Source organism: Neurospora tetraspora (genome assembly GCF_033439725.1).
Source record: "Neurospora tetraspora strain CBS 560.94 chromosome Unknown B0H65scaffold_1, whole genome shotgun sequence".
Lineage (NCBI taxonomy): Eukaryota > Fungi > Ascomycota > Sordariomycetes > Sordariales > Sordariaceae > Neurospora > Neurospora tetraspora.
In genome coordinates this window covers 2,633,631-2,650,761 of record NW_026944383.1, presented here as the reverse complement: position 1 = coordinate 2,650,761, position 17,131 = coordinate 2,633,631, and the positions used below count along the sequence as shown (strand labels likewise).

The window sequence follows — 17,131 nt, the reverse complement described above, 5'->3', positions numbered from 1 at the left end:
TGCCCGAGAAAAACACCAAGACAAAGAAAACCAAAAAAAAGGAAAAACAGGAGAAAAAATTTGGAAATCATCAGCCCTTATCCGACGTGATCCATGCCACATGCACATCAAGTATAACATCCATTATCCGCTCATTGTATCATACTGTATACTCCTGCTGCCACTTGACCAGCCTCCGGGTCAAGCTATCCATCATCTCCACGCAGTTGAGTTCCTTGAAATCCTTTTCTAGCTGCCCTTCGGAGGTCATGACGACGGATGGGGTCGAGCCATTGACCCCAACAATGCCTGTTGCCAACGACGGCTTTTCAGAGTTCGAGGTCACCTGTGGTGTGACGCTGTTGCCGTTGGTCTTATCATCATCCGACGGCGACTCGCCAGCAAGCTCGACTTGGGTCCGCGAAATGAAGTCTAGGAGTGCAGCGGCCCTCCTCTTCATGTCGGTCATGGTGATCTTGCTGCTCATACCACCCTTGTTCTTCCCGTGTTTGCCGTGTCCAGTAGTCTTCTCTTCGGCCTTACTTGGCTTCGGAGGAGGTGGTACTTCGGCCGGTGCCTCCCCTGACTGCGATCTCGCGGGTGATGGCTCGTTATCATCACGCGTATATTGATTACGACCCTTCTTCTTATGCGATCGCTTCTTGTCGATCTTGGCTGTTGGGGTAGCCGCAGCGGGAGGGTCTTCTGGAGTCGACTGTGAGGCAGGAGGGGGCTCGGGTACCGCTGGTGGTTGTTCTTCCTGTTCTACCGGTTCTTCCGGGGCGCCAGGGGTTGCCGTAGTAGTTGTCGTAGCAGTGGTTGCTGCGGTAGTGGCTGCGGCCGGTGTCGTTGTAGCGGGTGTCTTGTTTACTGCGGCACGAGCTGCTAGTGGTAACTCGTCCGAAGGGTCTGAATCTGTGTCCATGTCAGCTTCAGATGTCTTCACGAGAGTTGTGGCTTCCGTACCATCAGCTCGCCGGCGTTCGGCTCTACCCTTTCGCTTGTTTGCTGCCTCAGCCCTTTGTCGTTCCCGTTCCTCTCTTTCAGTTGTCTTCTCGGTGCGCAGAGTGCGGCCTGCTGCGCCGCCCCGCGATCTAGACTTTGCACCATTCCGTGTCGTTGTACCGGCGTCGTCAGAGTCCTCGGTGGTCTTGTCGAGGCTAGGAGAGGCCGATCGCGAGCTCGTCCTCTGCCTCTTGTTTTCTGGCTTTCTTGAAGAGGGTTAGCGATAATTGGTGTCAGGCAGCGTAGGAGGTTGGACCTACTCTTCGCTATCGCTTCTGCCTCGCTTTGTTCTTCTCGTGGTAGTTTCGGGTTGTTCAGGAGCTGCGTCTTCTTTGCTTGCTTCAATCGCCCGTCTCAGGGCTTCAGCTTCGTCGTAGTCAGCTCCTCGGCTGTTCATTGTAGATCTTCGCTTCGACGCGGAGGAAGTGGTCGTACCACGTCCGTTGCGGCCCTCCGGTTTATCTTTGGGCGGTGATCTCGTGCCATCCTTATTGAGAGAGGCGGATCTAGAATTCGTTCGAGAGGGGCGCTTGGTGGGTAGGTAGTGCGAATAACGTTGTCTGTGAATCATGTTGTTAGCCGACTGGAGAGTAAATTGACAATTGTCGTGGATGGGGGAGAGGATATTGTAAGGAGAGTGAGGCAGTGTCAAAGGGGTGGTGGGCTTTGACGCACTCCAGCTGAACTCTTGACGTTCAGCTCCCGACAATGCAACCCCGGGACCAAAGAAATGTGAGATTTACCCGTTGCTCGCTGTGAAAATCTTGTGGAATTCTTTGCGGCACTCTTCGCAAAAATATTCGTCTGGGCTCGACTCTTCGGTCATGATGCCAACGCAGGCGCCATGTTGCCAAACCTTGCAAATGTCGCATTGTACGAAAAATCCGGCCGCATCGTCGGTGACATCGGTCGCGAATATGGGATCGATGTCCATACCGTCCTTCAAGCCGTGCTTGGAGTCTTCGTCGAACGGCGGAGGGCCTGGGTAGTCCTCGTAGCCGCAAATGCAACGGACGGCCTCGTCCTCGTCTTGGGCATCATCGTCGCCGTGTGCCATTTCGACCTGCTCAGTCTTGTTATTTGCCCTCTCTCTTTCTTCCTGCTGACCGCGGGTACGACGTCGTGTTCCAAACGAATCGTCCGCTGTAATTGTCTCGTCTGGGGCCTCGGAGGATAGCGATCCCGAGGAACTTGACTTTTGTGGCGAGACAGCTTTGTTGAAATACCTGGTGCTGCGCTCACCACGACCTGACGTGCTCGACGTGGTAGAAGATATTTGTGATTGTGAGTGAGAGGTTCGCGCTCTTGACGACCGCCTCGGATCGGACCCTGCCATTGCTTGCAGCTGGGGCCGCATTCAAGGCGGGAGCTCGAAGTATGTAGGGTATATAATCGACACGCCTGGTGCCGAAGAGGAGAAACACGATCCGCAGGCCCGTTAGGAGGGGATGCTGCGGTCGGGTATTCGGAGTGCCTGAGGACGATGACGCACTCTAGCACCGAAACGATATTGTCTTACTTGAAGCTCGACAATTGTGATGTGGATGGTCGTGAGTAGTTATGGGGTGTGACGGTGGGAGCAAACCCGGATAAACGCGGTCGTCTGTCGATGTGGACACGGAGAAGCGAGGACTCGACGTGGCCGAGTCTCGACTGTAGAATTAAATCTGACACGATTGTTGGGCGAAGAGGCGATCGAGGATGTCGAGGTTGTGAGACTCGTGCTATGTTCGATCGTAGCTTGAAGCCGGTGCTTGGTGGTAGAAAAGCGTAAATTGTCGAGAATGGACCGACCGACGGTGGAGGATCGCGAGGGCTTAGGTCGAAAATCCAGCCAAGTGAGGAGGGTGCTCAATCGAGGGCGTGCTCGGGATGAGGAGGTCGCCGGCTTGCTTGTTTAGATGTCCACGAGAGCAGGATTCGTTCCCTGCTAACTTGGTAAAATATTGAGCGGGTACGAAGGTGGGAAAAACGACGAAGAGGGGACGGAGGACGACGAGTCGAGATGTGTATGACGGGATCCGAAGTGCTGGCTAGGCCAATTTGGAGATTGGGGGGCGGTACTCGAAGTGGTAGATCCGTGGTAGACTATCTCTCATGACGGGAACAACGAAGTTCGACAAGTAGGGTTTTGGTGACTATGACCCAAGGTGTGCGTGGTGAGGATCTTCGGAGAAGAGGAGAGCGAGGACGGCACTGGGAGGAGGAAGCGATGGCTGGTCTCTCTTGGTGTGTGTACATGGTAGTGTGGAAAGCGAGCCCGGGACCCAGTCGAGTTGCCAGCCCCAAAGAAAAGACGGGACCACCGCACCGCACCACGGCACCACGACGCACCACCGCACGGCGCTCTTGTTCGCTTGCAGTAAATTTTGGCAGAAAGCTGTCCGCCCGGGCGCCCACTCTCTTCCATGCCCACCCACCAACCCCGGTCTGGTCCCGTCCGTCACTGTCAATCGCTCCAGGCACGGCACCTCACTCCTCACTCCTCCTCAGCGGCAGCGCCAAAGCGTGCGGGGCCATCTGGAAGCTCGGTCCTCATGTTGACCAATCCGGTGCCGGGAAAAAGTTAATGGGCAGCTCGACTTGTTAATGAACTCGGGGATGCGGCGTCGAAAGCCGGCATCGATGTTGTTCATTTTTCGGTGTCGACTGTTGAGTAAACAAGCATTGCTTGCTATAAGAGTCGTATGTAGAAGCCGTAGAGTGGTGAATTACCCGTACTCTCTGGGGAGGGTTCGTGCTATGACATCACGCCTCAATGGCTGAGTGAAGCCCGTGTCCAGCCCGAACCGACAAGAGGAAAAGGGGCATCTTGAAAATCGAAAGGGGTTGAAGTGAATGACACAGTGAGTGTGCAAACGATGGTAGAAGACGAATTCGTTGTTGCACACAAGGGAAAATTGTTTGGGGACGACGGGAAGGGGAGGGGTTGTTGCTGGCTGCAGGTGAGAGTGCATTTCCTGTCTTCGAATGGCTTTCGTTCGTAGGGTCGGGTGCCTCGAAGGGAAATGACAGTGCTTGGTGTTGTCATCAAATCAGATGCAACTGTGAATGGCAGCGCTGCTCTGTGATGGAAACCGCTTGGCTCTTGCTCGAATAGTGTAGCACAGTGCCCCGTCCGACCTTCAGGTACCCCCCACAACCCGGCCTCCATTCAGGTTCAACATGTGAGTGAAGGAAACAGTCAGGTCGGGTCGCTGTAACAACCACGAGGCTCGTTGCATGGCCATCGTTTGGCGAGTATAAAGAGTGAGACTTGTCCGTTCATGAAGAAACTCGCTCGGAAAGTCATCATGATGGTAATGGAGAGAAACCCTGGGCGACTGAACTTGCCTGTCTTCGAAGCGGCTTGAACCACCCGCAGCCCGAAACTGTCCAGACAACCACTGGTTAAGGATGCTTACATAAGGCAGCCAAGGGTGCGTCGATTACTGTGTAGGTCCCGCCATACCATCCCGCCCGCCCTCACTACAGTGAACACCCGCTTCTCCTAATCCCAACCACTGAACTCCATTGCTTTCCACCCCTCAACACCACCGATACACGACACCCGTTTCACTGACTCGGACGAACTGTTGACAAAATTTGGCTTTTTCTTTTTGTTTTGGCCTTCCCATAGCTCCTCACCGATCTTGCCTGCAACCTGTCCCCGGATATCCGCACGAGCCAGACTCGAGCCAAGAAGGTGGGTGCTTGGGATTAGCAGCTGATTGCCCCCTCAGTTGTATGGCTTCATTTCCCCCCCTTCTCGCCGCCTCGGTGCTGATGAGTCTTTTTGGGCAGAAAGGGATACATCCGAAGCGACGTCGGCGCCCGCGTTTCCTCCCAGTTCCTATTACCAAGATATCCTCCGCATCACAGAACTCCCACAATCATACGGATTGATAGCAGCCAGGAAATCCCCTCGGGTTGACGCATTTCCGTGTCAAGTGCCTCGGCGGCTGGCGCTCCTTCGAAAGCTGATAGCGTCTTGTCTGGGTACTATGTGAATTCCTGAAGGTACGTTCGTAGGCGCGCGCCTTCCACATTGCAATGCTTGGATTGCTTTCCAAGGCCGCTTCCCAGAAATACGTGGCATGAACAAACGGAGTCTTCTTCAGTCGAGTCTGCCAACTCCCTCCCGTCCTAACCCCGCCTCTACATGTCTGTCCCGGCCCTGCACTCAGCCTTTCTTCTCGTCCCGCCGCTCTTTTGTTATTGTTCAGTGTGGCACCGATGCTAGCCTTTTTAAACGACATCTTCTCACTCATCAAATGGCTTTCATTGTCGTTGCTAACTCGTTTGCGCTTGGCTTCTAACAGAGCACTCGAGCAAGTTACAAGAATGTCATCCGCCGATACGGTGTCGGTGTCACCCGCATACCGAAGCGAACGGAGAATCCATCCCCTGCCCAAGAGGTCACTGAGAGACCGTTTAACCCCCGAAGCCGCGGAGTCGATTCAATACCCCCCAGCACCTTCGATCTCTACATCGTTGTTTCCGAGTTTGTATAGTATCCGAGATGACGAGCCAGACCAGAGTTCAACCCCCCCTCGCGAGCGAGTTGCCGAGATTGCCCCGCGTCAATCAAGAAGAGATGGTTCAGTAGCAGAGGGTGGAGGATATACTACTGCGTCGAGACAAGGCATACCGGACCGCGGCCACAGCCTGTTAGATGACGGAGTGTCTGACTCTTCCAACCGCAAGGGTCATCAGTCACCGAGGACGGAACAGGAGGAGAGATCGGCCAATTCGCAGACTACTGTTTCTGCAGCATCAGCAATCGATGGGTATGACTCGTTCGAGAACACAAACAACAAGAAGAAGAGGAAAATCCCTACAGCAGGTGATGCAGCTCTTGGCGGGGTTCATGTTGGCATAGATGCTGGATTCGGAACCACCTCTATTCAGTCTTCTGAAGGCCAAGGGGAAACAACGTCTTCGAGCTCGGCACCTCAGTATGGTTCCGGGGGATATATGCCAGGCTTGCAGAATGTGCCTGGTCCTGGTAGAGGTCGATATGGCAGACCGCGGAACGGGAGGAGCCCGCTCAGGCCCTTGTCGGACTCGAACACCAACTGGCTCGGAAGAGGCGGGAAGCTACGCTCTGTTCCATGGACATTCAGTTCAGGTAAGTCAGACAACGTTTACCCTGGCCCCTTTCCACTTGATTTGTCTCGAAATCTTGTTACGATGGAGATACTGACGATATCTCTCCTTGTAGCCGAGAACCAGGGAATCATATCCAACGCCATTGCAAATGCAGAGAAGCTAAACCCACCGGCGGGGTCTGAAAATACAAGTCTCTTGCAAAATTCACTGTCACCGAAACGCCCTGCGTCCGCACAGTTCACGTTTACCACTCCCGGTCCTAACGCACTCTCTTGGCCTGGCTCTGATCGACGACTCAACATGCCGACCCCGTCATCGGCTCGACAAGGACAAGAGAATTGGCAGCGTGTTGCCCCTGGTAACCAGTCAGGTAATGCCCACGCTCTTCCTTCGGCAACAGGTGCCGCAGGGAAGGAAGCACAGGGCAAGAGTGGCACTGGAGGCCAAGGGCAGCAAGGCCCAGCGCCGAAAACCACGAGGAGGAGTGCTGCCAAAGAGTATGCTGCCGCGGCCAGACAACGGCGCCGTGAGACGCAGTTACGGAATAAGCGCCACCCTCCTAAGCCTGAAGATATTTGGATATGCCACTTTTGCGAGTACGAGTCGATTTTCGGCCACCCTCCTGAAGCTTTGGTCCGTCAATATGAGATCAAGGCCCGCAAGCAACGCCAGTTGGAACAACAGCGGAAGGCTCAGTGGGAGAGGCTCAAGAAGGGCAAGCACAAGGGGAAGAAAAACAGCAAACTGCCTACCAAGGGTCACGATGGAGTTCAGGATGCCCATCAACCTTCGGGTGGCCATGGTGCTCCGATGAACTGCGACTTTAGTCAAGGCACTCAGAGCGAGGAGTACTTTGACGACGACGACTATGAGGAAGACGACTACGACCCGGACGAAGATCTGCCGCCAGAAAACGGAATAGAAGCCGAACGACATGAACGTGTTCCAGATCACGTTCCCCGTGTCTCGACGGTACCTGATGGGGGCGGGACGTAGCCAAGGCTTTTGTGGCCATGCCACCACCTTGCCCCCATTTCTTTGTAATATTAGTCTGCAGCAATATTAGCGTTGTTTTATACCCCGTTCTGGATTTTATGATATGGAGAGGAAGGCCCGACGCAGGAGAAATATGTCGGAGTAGTCACAGCGACTGGAGATGAGTGACCGGAGGAGCGATTCTACCGCTAAAGCATCAGGACTCGGTGCTCCGGCGACGTGATGAGGGATACGATGAAGAGTGCGGATGATACGTCTAGGCGACAACAGGAGAGACTGAACTGTTAAAACAACTACAGCTTGAGGGTTGCAGTCACTTATACAACCAAACGCATACCACTTGCTCGGTCGGCTCACGCAATTTCGAAACACGACCTACGAGCTACGATGATCACAGCTTAACACAGTTTAACACACGAGGTTTTCTGGTATACAGCTTACTATCACACGATCAGCAATGCTAGGTAATGGTAAAGACAGAGAGAGAGGACAGCAACAATGTACCTACGTTATCGCAAATGCATAGGGATAGATCAAGAGAGCACACAGATAATGTTTAGAAAATCAAAATCATACTTATGCCTTTTATCCGGTGATGTGGCTTGATCTAAGTCGTGTAATACTACAAAAGATGTTCATTGTTGGTGTCGTTGAACCGAGGTCCGGCATCACACGGCGCTTCCCGAACGATGACGGGATCACTAAGTGGAGACGAACGAGAGGAGCTCTCGACAATCGCCAGATGTCACAAACCCCGCCCAAGGCCAAAGCCTCAAGAGTCAAGCCCAACCGTTTCGTGCGACGCCAGACAAAGACATGGTTTATCTCGAGCAGACAGATTGGATGAACGGCGCCTGTGCTGGCTGGACTGAGTCGAACCTAAACGTGTTTTGAGTGTTTGAGGGTTTGACGGATGGGTTTTGAGAAGAGACTTGTTGGTGCATTCTGTTGCATTTAACTTTTTGGGATTCATGTTGAGCAACCTTGTGAATCCATACTCCATCCTCATTTGGAAAGGCGAACAGATTTACCTGTGAGTTGGTGATCACAAACGGGGATAGTAAGTTGTTAGACAATGAGGATAAGATGGGGTTCAAACAGCCAGGCCAACAAGGCCAAGAGGTCAAGCAAGGCAGATCCGCGCATACATATTGATCAAAGAAGGTGAGAAGGTGATCATGATGCAAGTCATCTTCTCCAGCCAGGTATGATGCCATACAGAATGCTTGATGCTTGTTCGATGCACGGCAGGGCGGGAGAGCCATTCGAGCAAAGCACATGCAGGAAAATCGTGGGGACCGCGGGACTGACTTGGCAGCTGTGTGCTTTGGGAATTGGGACTGACTGGAGGGGATTGGGAAACACAAAGTTAAAGGAAACCCAAAAAGTGACACACTGACGCATGCATTCACGAATTGGGATTGTCGAGTGGTGAAAGCCTCAATCGGGCTTAGCGCGTTTGCCAATCCCCTGGTTTTTTAGCCTTGTGAGTTTGAGGTTTAGCGTGAGAGAAACTCCGCTCCTGCTTTTCAAATTCACGACAACGACGACGTTCACAAGAAGTGGAAATGCGGAAATGTGGCTCCAGCGTCACGGCACGGCACAGGGCAGCGCAGTGAGGTGCCCCATTGTTTTGGAGTTTTGAACGTGACAGGATGCCCGTATGTGGTGTGGAGTTGAACAGACACGGCGATACACTTTTTATTTTTTTCAAGATCCATCCCGGCATTTCTCAGGGCTTCCGTTGCTGACGAGGTCCATGATAACTTAATTCACATCCGGGGATCCCGTGCGTAGGAGGTGAAGCTATTTGCTGCTGTGCCGTCGTCATCGTCACCTCCGTCAGCTCATCAGGGCACAAGCAAGTTCCAGTTTTTGTTGGACGGCAGACTCGGCGGGAACGAGATTCGGCTCACATGGCTCCGTCCGGTAGGTTGCAGTGGGTGGCTTAGGTTTCGACCTTCCACGCATCCTTCCACTTCCTAACTATGCAAACCAAGAAGACAGAAGACCTCACTGTGCAGACGAAGAACGAAGGGCGCTGCTGCACACTGCAACTGCACTGCGACCGCAGTTAACTCCCGTCCTCCGTCATCATTTTTTCTCGATACCACACCACCACTCGACAACAAGTCCCGTTCTGGGAACGGCACCCTCCTTTTCCGTGCAGTCCGGCGCTGCCACTCTCAAAAAACAACCAGCACACCCACCACACCACGCAATCACCGCCCTCATCTACACGTGTCGTCGCCGACCCTCCCTCGAGCCTCCATCTCTTCCGTCCCGATCAACCTTTTGCGACGACCAACGGCTCCTTCAATCTCTCCTTTTTCTCGCATCCAGCAGCCGACCCGAGTCCCCTCCACTAATTCCTCGATTGCGCCCTATGAGAAGCCTCGCTCGGTAATGAGCAAGATCGCCAGGTTTGGGATGGCCTGGAACAAGAACACAGAAACACCACACACACACATGATAGCGACGACAGCGACATCCAGGTAGAGGTACTAGATTGTCGAGCTGAGGATACGACTTTCGAACAATGTTCGGCAGCTCACGGAGGCATCGGCCGCCCAATCCGGTATGTCGTCATTGGCCCTTTTCTAGACCTCCTTTCGGCCTGGTCCTGTCCCCCGAGACAGTGAGACAGTGCCCATTTCGATCATCGTTGTCTTTGTTCGCGACGCCATGATTCTGCATGTATGACACGCTTGCAATTACACTTTCCTACACTACTACTAGCTCGCTCCACCAAACCAGCTGCTGTTCAATTATCCCTTGTTTCTCCATTCCTACCTTCCCCATGCTTTCGCGGATACCCTATGGTCCCCGTCCCGTCCAGTCCCGTCCAGTCGCGAAAGGAATCCCGATTGCTGACTGCTAGATTCCATGTCGCGCAACAAACAGCCTTTGACCGCGGCGACTGCGAATCCCAATGCTGCCTCCGCCGCCGCCGCCGTCTTCAAGCGCAATGAAACGCAACAAGCCTCGAACCTGTCTGCCGCTGCCGCCGCCGCCGCCCTCCGTGCCCGACCCATCACTCCGACCAATGTCGCCGAAGTCCAGACAAAGCGCACCGTCCGGCGCAGCGCCTCCGTGGCATCCACGCGTACGAACCCCGATGCCCGCGGAAGACCAAACCTGCGGCGCAGTGGGAGCTCGAGCTCCATGACCGAACGCACCTTCCGAAGCCCCAGTCCACACCGACCCGATAGCAGAAACTCCGGACGTCGCCAGTCTCAGTCCATCGAGGACTTGCCCCCTGTTCCAGCATTGCCCAAGAATGTGGCCACGACCGTTGGAACGGCAGGGGCGGGCGCGCCCCAGAAGAGTGCGCACCGCAGAACACAAAGCATGGGCGTTGAACGCGTCCCATCACAGAAACTGGGGACGGACGATGCTCCATCTTGGTTTGGGCCCGCCAAAGTGAGAGACCTGTCAAGCGTCCGGAGAACGGATCCCGCAATGGCAAGCCCGCCATCGAGTCCACCCCAGATTGCGATGCATCAGGAAGATCGGCCTGAAAGTCGAGCGTCATCCATCAACTTCTCGTATCCAGCCCGGGTTAGGGTCGGCTCACCGCCAGTATCCCCGGCTGATACCCGCAGCACCACCGACTTTCCGGCCCAAGATTCCCAATCGGCGGTCCAGCCCCAGCGGTCAAGGGGTTCCCTATTATTAGAGGCGGGGACCCCATCTTCCACTCGACCGCGAGCTTCCTCCGCCTCCGCCGCTGACAAAACATTGGTCTACGATCCCAACTCCCGTCGGATGATCAGACGTTCCGACCTCCTCGCCGTTGAACACGCCATCATAGCAGCATCGCAGCAACCCACCCGATCAAAGAAGAAGAAGCACCCACCCAAGGCTGGGACACACCTCGCACAAGGCACCGTGGGTCGTACTAAGAGTAACGTCCCAACAAGCGACCAGACCGGTAATACCGGCACGACAAGGACAGCTCCACAGGTACAAGTACCAGCCCCTGTTCAACAGTCACCAGCAGTACACGACTCACGCCAGGAGACCGAAGAACGGTCACCCTCTCGATCTGCTGTAACTTCGCCAGCTACTGAACCTCAGTCGACTGAACAACCACAGGAAGAGGACTCCGAGGTTGAAGAAGAGGTCATCACCGACCACCATCACCCAACAACATCAACACCAATGGTCGTAACTAAGGATGGTCGCCCAATGGTGAGGAGGTTGCCGTCCATTGTGAGGGAGGAGCCGGAGTTGGAAGAGTCAGAGTCAGATGAGACAAATACATCGAGGGTCTCTAGTGCCCTCGACTCGGTACCATCTCGACAGAGGATAGTCTCACATACCCGCTCGCAATCAGAACAACAACCAATACAGTCATCTTCCCAAGCTAGTCTGCTACCGATACGGGCAGCTTCAGTGTCTCAGAAGAAGAACCAACCTCACCGGACCTCGTCAATAAGCCCGGCGCGACAAGCACATTTTGGACCTGTTCAAGATACTCTAACTGTTAGGCATTCACCACCACCCCGATCAGTCTCCCCACGAAAGTCGGCTCTAAAGCAGACCAGCCCCGTCCGCGGCCCATCGCCTTCTGATCTCTCGTCGGAAGCCTCATGGAGTACAGACCGGCCCGTGAAACGGAAGAAGTCCGTGCGGGTAAGCTTCGATGATGAAACCCAACCAGCCGTCGCCGAGCCCGCCCCTAAAGAGCGATCGATTTCACCGCCTCTGGCTAGCCCTACAGGTATCCGTCGATGGGCAAACGCGGACTTGTCGGCGACACTCGACGATGAGGAGGTTATGAAGCCACGACCGGCGCTTCCCAGCTTTGGCAGCGTGAGGAATGTCAGAAAACCACAGCTACAGGAAGCGAAAGAGGACGAACGACCACTTCGACCGATAGGAGATGTTGCATACACTACTCCATACAATACGCCACTTCCCTTAAGCCCCATGGCTGAAAGCTTTGCGCAAAGCAGTGACTATGCTATAGGTGGCGTGCTTCAAAGGGAGCGCGAGGAGCGGGTCCGAAGCCCAGCTAATATCTCACGGTTTAGAGAACCGCTTCCACCAGTGGTTACGTCGGTGGAGGGCAGTGGATATGCTAGCGACAGTGATGGGTCGACCAGTCTTGCGTCCGAGATGACAGGCAGTTTATACGAATATCCGAGTTTCATGGACCCGCCACAACAACCGCGCCGGAACTCTCTATCCTCACCACAAGTATCTCCCGTCAAGACGGCCTTCCAGAATGGAAACACCCCCGCTATCGACTCGAGGTTCGCTCAGGAGGAAGCTCGGCGACGGAATAGTGCTCCGAATATCCCGATTATCTCCTTGACGCAGCCAACCCCCCCAGTGAGTCAGAACGAAACGCCCAAATTCTTTGTGGAAGTTCCCGGTGGGTTTCCCGAAGATTCGGATACGTCCAAGAGTTCGGCCACTGGTGTCGAACAAGTTACTGGACAACAGACGACAGGCACCCAATCGCAGCCGACATCGGAAAGTGAATCGGATGACTCAAGTGTATACGCTGATGCCCATGAAGATCTTTCTGAGGCCGAAGGGGAGGGCTTTCAGTCACTCAATGCTGTTTTGGACTTCCCTGGAGCCAACAACTCCCGCCAACATGAAGTCCCTGACACCCCATCACCTCCCGATCCGCCACGAAGTCTTGTGCCTGCACTTTCGACCGCCACGACAGCCATTGGATCTCACTCCGGCGAATCGCCTCAAGAGGACGACTGGGAGCGGGCCAAGGCTTACTGGAGGAGTCTTACAGCTGAGCGAAGAGCCCAGCTGGAACGTGAAGCCAAGGAGGATGCTGGAATCGAAGGTGACAGGGAAGAAATGAGCGCACCGGTAGAGAAGCCCAGGAGGAAGAAGTCGGTTGAGAGGAGGAACTCGGAAAGGCAGGCTTTAGCTGTGCAGACGGCTCGGCAGATGATGCTTGAGCAGCAACAGCAGCAACAGCAGCAGCAGCAGGCGCCGCCTCAGGAGGAGCAGCCCCGGAAGAAAAAGACCAAGGGGAAGGCAAAAGAAACGGCTACCCCTGCCCCTGCCCCTGCTCGCGTGATCCCCGAGCGTACCTATCAGATTAAGCCTGGCTCCAAGTGGGAAGAGCCTGAAGTTCCTGTAGCACCGGTGGCATCGACGATGACGATGCGAACTACTATGCGTAGTGCGCCTCCTCAACCCAAGGCTGCCCCCGTGAACGACGGACCTCGACTCCGCAAATCCCTGCGCTCTGAGCCTCCGGTCGATCGCCGAGCATCTTACCCAGATCCTGCTCCTGTTCCTTCAACACCTCAACCCACGAAACGAGAACGTCGCGCAGCTTCAGAGGCTAACATTCCCCGAGCCTCTACCATCCGCTTAGCAAGCACACACCAGTCTCATGTCAAGCGCCGCGACTCCACCAGCAGCGAGAGCAGCTTCAAGCGCGCCCGTGCTAGTTCAGCCGGCAACGGCCTTTCTGCTGGCGGCTTTCCTAAATCTCTCCGTCCGAACTCGCCAGCTGCTGGATCAGTAGACAGCCGCGGAAGTGGCTCTAAGCTTCTCACCTCTTTGCGAGCTATGACGCCCACCAACTCGAACTCTAGACTTGACACCCCGCCCTCTAGCAGGGGGACAGTGGGTTCAGGCATGGGTATGGGTATGCGCACCACTCTGCGTGACTCGGCAGCAAGTAACGGTGGAAGGAGAAGTTCTGGCGGTATGAAGATGCCTACACTGGGAAAGAAAGGGGGCGCTTCTGAGAAGAAGAGGACATCGACTGGGAGTAAGTTCTCTAGCAGATTCGGAGATTCGAGCGATGAGGAGGATGCCAGGATTTCCAGCAGGTTTAGAAGCCGGTTTGACGAGTCAAGTGACGAAGACGAGGTCGTGCCGCCGGTACCGGTGGTTCCATCCAGATTGAGGGGCTCGGCTTCGGCGCCTGTGGCGGCTGCTGGTCGGAGTATGGCTCTGGGCAGTATGCATGGCAGACAGGTATCCATTGCTGAAGAGGAGGAAGGAGGGTATGATTACAGCAACGGGGTTGTTAATGGTAATGGTAATGCGCGTGGTAGCGTTGGATCCATTGGTGGTCATCAGAAATTGTCGAAAACGGCGAGACTCGGTTCTGCCATCTCGTCTACGCAAGCCGACTACGACAACGACGTAGCAGCGGGAAACGAAGAACTCAGTCGAACCCGCTCTGGCCGTGGTCACATCCTGCCTACGTCGCAGACGGCTCCTAATGTTCGGACTTCCGATATTCCTGCCGCTGCCGAGCAGCACCGTCCCAAGCGTGGCCTGATGTCCGTTTTCTCGCGTAAGAAGTACCATCACCAGCACGTCCAGGAAGGTGCCGACGCCATCGCTCGCCCAGAAGCTCCAACGGAGAGCGCTGTGAGAAGGGATACCAAGCTAGAGAGGAGTAAGGCCAAGTTGAAAGGGTTGAGGAACCAAGGCCAAGTCGATCAAGACCAGGAGGTCGATGTCGAGGAAAGGTTGCGAACCCCCGCTACCATCGACACCAACAACACCTCTGAAATAAGTCCCAAGAGCCATCCCCATCCCCGTCTCCAGAAACGCGGGTCAATAATGCCCAGCTTCTCTCTCCCCGGCCGAGGCGAAAAGGCACCACCCCCGGTCGAAGAGACTATGAATGGAGGAGGCATCCCCATGCCGGGGTTTATTAGGAGATCCGGCACCACTACTAATCTTAATAGTGGAAGTCTCGGGACGAGGTCTATCAGCGGTGGATCTGCTCACCCGAATGGTCCGTTTGCTCCCGGCTTGGCTTCAAGGAGGACCAGTACCGCTACTGCTTTGTCTGCAGTGGGCACAGCGGGCAACGAGGTGGTTCCGCCTGAAAGGTCTGAGACTCCAACAGGGAAGAAGAAGAAGTTTGGCGCGTTGAGGAGGATGTTCGGGCGGACGGATAACGGCAGTGGGTAGTGTTCTGCTGCTGGTCTGATCGTCCGGCGTAGTCCTTCCTTGCGGGGAGGGGAGCGGTCGAAGTTGAGGAAGAGGCGGTGGCTGACGTTAGGAGTGGGGTTAGATACGGGAACGTCGGCAAGGAAAAGAAGAGAAATGGGTGCTGCTTTTGGTTCGATATGAAGTAATGGATTGACGTTTTGGATTCTTCTCCTTTCGGGTCTTCTGTTTTATTATTATACCACACACATATCGTTTTCAGACGGTCAGAGACGGACAGGAAAGACACTCGGCGGCGGGTCAAGAGAAAAGAAGTATGGATGGAGTTGGAGGCATTCTTTTCGATGTTTTGTTTTTCTCTTTTCTAGATCCAGGTTATCACCATCGGGTGATCTGGCTAACCGTACCTCATTTACTAAACTACTACCGGCGCGGATGGCTTATCTTTTCTATACCCCTACAAACCATAGAGCAAGCAGCATGGGAGGAGGAGACGAAAGTCGGTTACAGTCGTTTTAAAGCAGGCAAAGCAAGCGAGCGAGTAGTTAGTTAATGTTTATTCTTATTGAATGGTTATGTTTACCTCTTTTTGGTTCTTGCGTTTGATGTTTATGAGGATTCTGAGGGAATGGATGCGATGGATCAATTTTGAATATGTTGAGAGCTACCACGCTGCGTATAAACCATACCAGGAATCACCTTTCCCTCTAGTCTATAACACGCATTCCGTCCGGTCCGGTTATGGTGCGCGTGGATGTGCCCGCGATGCCCGTGACCGTGGTGATGGTGAGGCCTGTGGCTCCCGTGCCCGTGGTCTCTGTGACAATCTGGGATTGCTGGGCTGGCGCTTCAGGTGTAGCCGTGACAGTGGAAGGGGCAGTTGCAGGAATGGGAGATTTTTTTGTCCGCACCCGTGTCCGCTAAGGAGAGCCTGGCGTAGTATTGAGCCAGAAAGTCCTTTTCGGATTGCGGATGAGACAGGTAAACGGGGTTAGTATGATCCATTGAGGTTGGTGCTGAATTCAGGTCTCTTGGATGTCGTGTATATGGCTTCGTTTCCAAAATGTCAAAGAATCTCTCGACTATACGTACGTGATCCGGATTGAGTTCGGGTCCAAAAGTCGGAAGAGGAGAACGAGTGTGCGTGGAGTGGTGTGATGTCCGTTCCTATGAAGGTCTTGAAGAGTTGACAACTGGCATGTCCAAGTCTGATGATACAAGGATAGGATGTGAATGCGAGAATAAGGCAACCGAAAATCGGGGGATGTCCTGAACTTTTATCTTGAAACACAATCCGTGAAGAAACTCTCTTCACCTATCGCTCCATGTTGGATGAAGTACGACGTCTTCGACCATGGTGGATTGGCATCTAAAAAGCCCTTTCGGTTATCCATATATGACGAACCGTTACAAGCACAGGAGTATATCGCTGGGAGTAGGAATAACGGTAGTAGTAGCCAAAAGGTACTGATTGATTGTGAAAGCTATTGCTTGCTGAAGAGCCCAGTATAAAACGAAGGCCGGGAGGCCTTCTTTTATACAGGCCTTCAGCGGACCCGATATATCGGACCCGAGGACCCGAGGACCCGAGGACCCGAACCCTTCGGGTCCGTTGGTTCTGTCTAGTCTAGCTTACATAAGTGATCCCTGGTTGGATCGTAACACCATACCGTGCCACTGCTATCATCTGCGGTAGTTGTCATACAGACGCTCGTAGATATTGGATGGTTGCGCTGTCAGGAGAGACATGAAGTCGGCTGAACAAGTTGCATTGGCGTCGATACAACTTGGGATAGGGATTTGACGACAAGCATCCTGCTGCCTTGTCTGGGTGATCTGGGTTTCTCTCTCCTTTCTTTTTCATTCGGAAGACACCTTCTCCGGCGACTTACCCAGCAATCACCTGTAACCAGCTCGGGGAAGGCTCTCGATTTGGAACGCTGATTGGCCTCAAACTGGTCTTCATTTGTGGTCACTGACAATGACCAGGATTTATTACGCCATAAAAGCCCCTTTTCTGTCTCTCTCCGTCTATTCTTATGCCTCTATCCGCAACTCCCTATCTTCTTCCTCCCTCTTTCTCCCTCTTCCTCCCTCTTCCTCTCTCTTCCTCCCTCTTCCTCTCAGATGGCGTAGTTCTCGTAGGGGTTCTGCG

At 54.1% G+C, this 17,131-nt stretch overlaps 3 protein-coding genes across 3 annotated transcripts; 2 read left to right on the top strand and 1 right to left on the bottom strand.

The window, feature by feature from the left end:
- Positions 1 to 139: 139 nt before the first annotated feature.
- Positions 140 to 2,320, bottom strand: B0H65DRAFT_417120 (uncharacterized protein; the record flags this gene model as incomplete). The annotated part of the gene is made up of 3 exons (XM_062824070.1): positions 140 to 1,190; positions 1,245 to 1,544; positions 1,728 to 2,320. The coding sequence occupies 3 exons, from the start codon at positions 2,318 to 2,320 to the stop codon at positions 140 to 142; spliced, it is 1,944 nt and encodes a 647-aa protein (XP_062686118.1).
- Positions 2,321 to 5,307: 2,987 nt separating this feature from the next.
- On the top strand, positions 5,308 to 7,071 carry B0H65DRAFT_438049 (uncharacterized protein; the record flags this gene model as incomplete). Its single annotated transcript, XM_062825347.1, has 2 exons — positions 5,308 to 6,094; positions 6,188 to 7,071. The coding sequence occupies 2 exons, from the start codon at positions 5,308 to 5,310 to the stop codon at positions 7,069 to 7,071; spliced, it is 1,671 nt and encodes a 556-aa protein (XP_062686117.1).
- A 2,646-nt stretch (positions 7,072 to 9,717) lies between these two features.
- B0H65DRAFT_22697 (uncharacterized protein) lies at positions 9,718 to 15,271 on the top strand. Its single transcript, XM_062822138.1, has one exon. The coding sequence runs from the start codon at positions 9,958 to 9,960 to the stop codon at positions 14,995 to 14,997; it is 5,040 nt and encodes a 1,679-aa protein (XP_062686116.1). The 5' UTR covers positions 9,718 to 9,957; the 3' UTR covers positions 14,998 to 15,271.
- Positions 15,272 to 17,131: the final 1,860 nt, after the last annotated feature.

Bases quoted from the DNA above. Each gene is read 5' to 3' on its own strand.
- B0H65DRAFT_22697 (XM_062822138.1), top strand. From the start codon at position 9,958: ATGTCGCGCAACAAACAGCCTTTGACCGCGGCGACTGCGAATCCCAAT.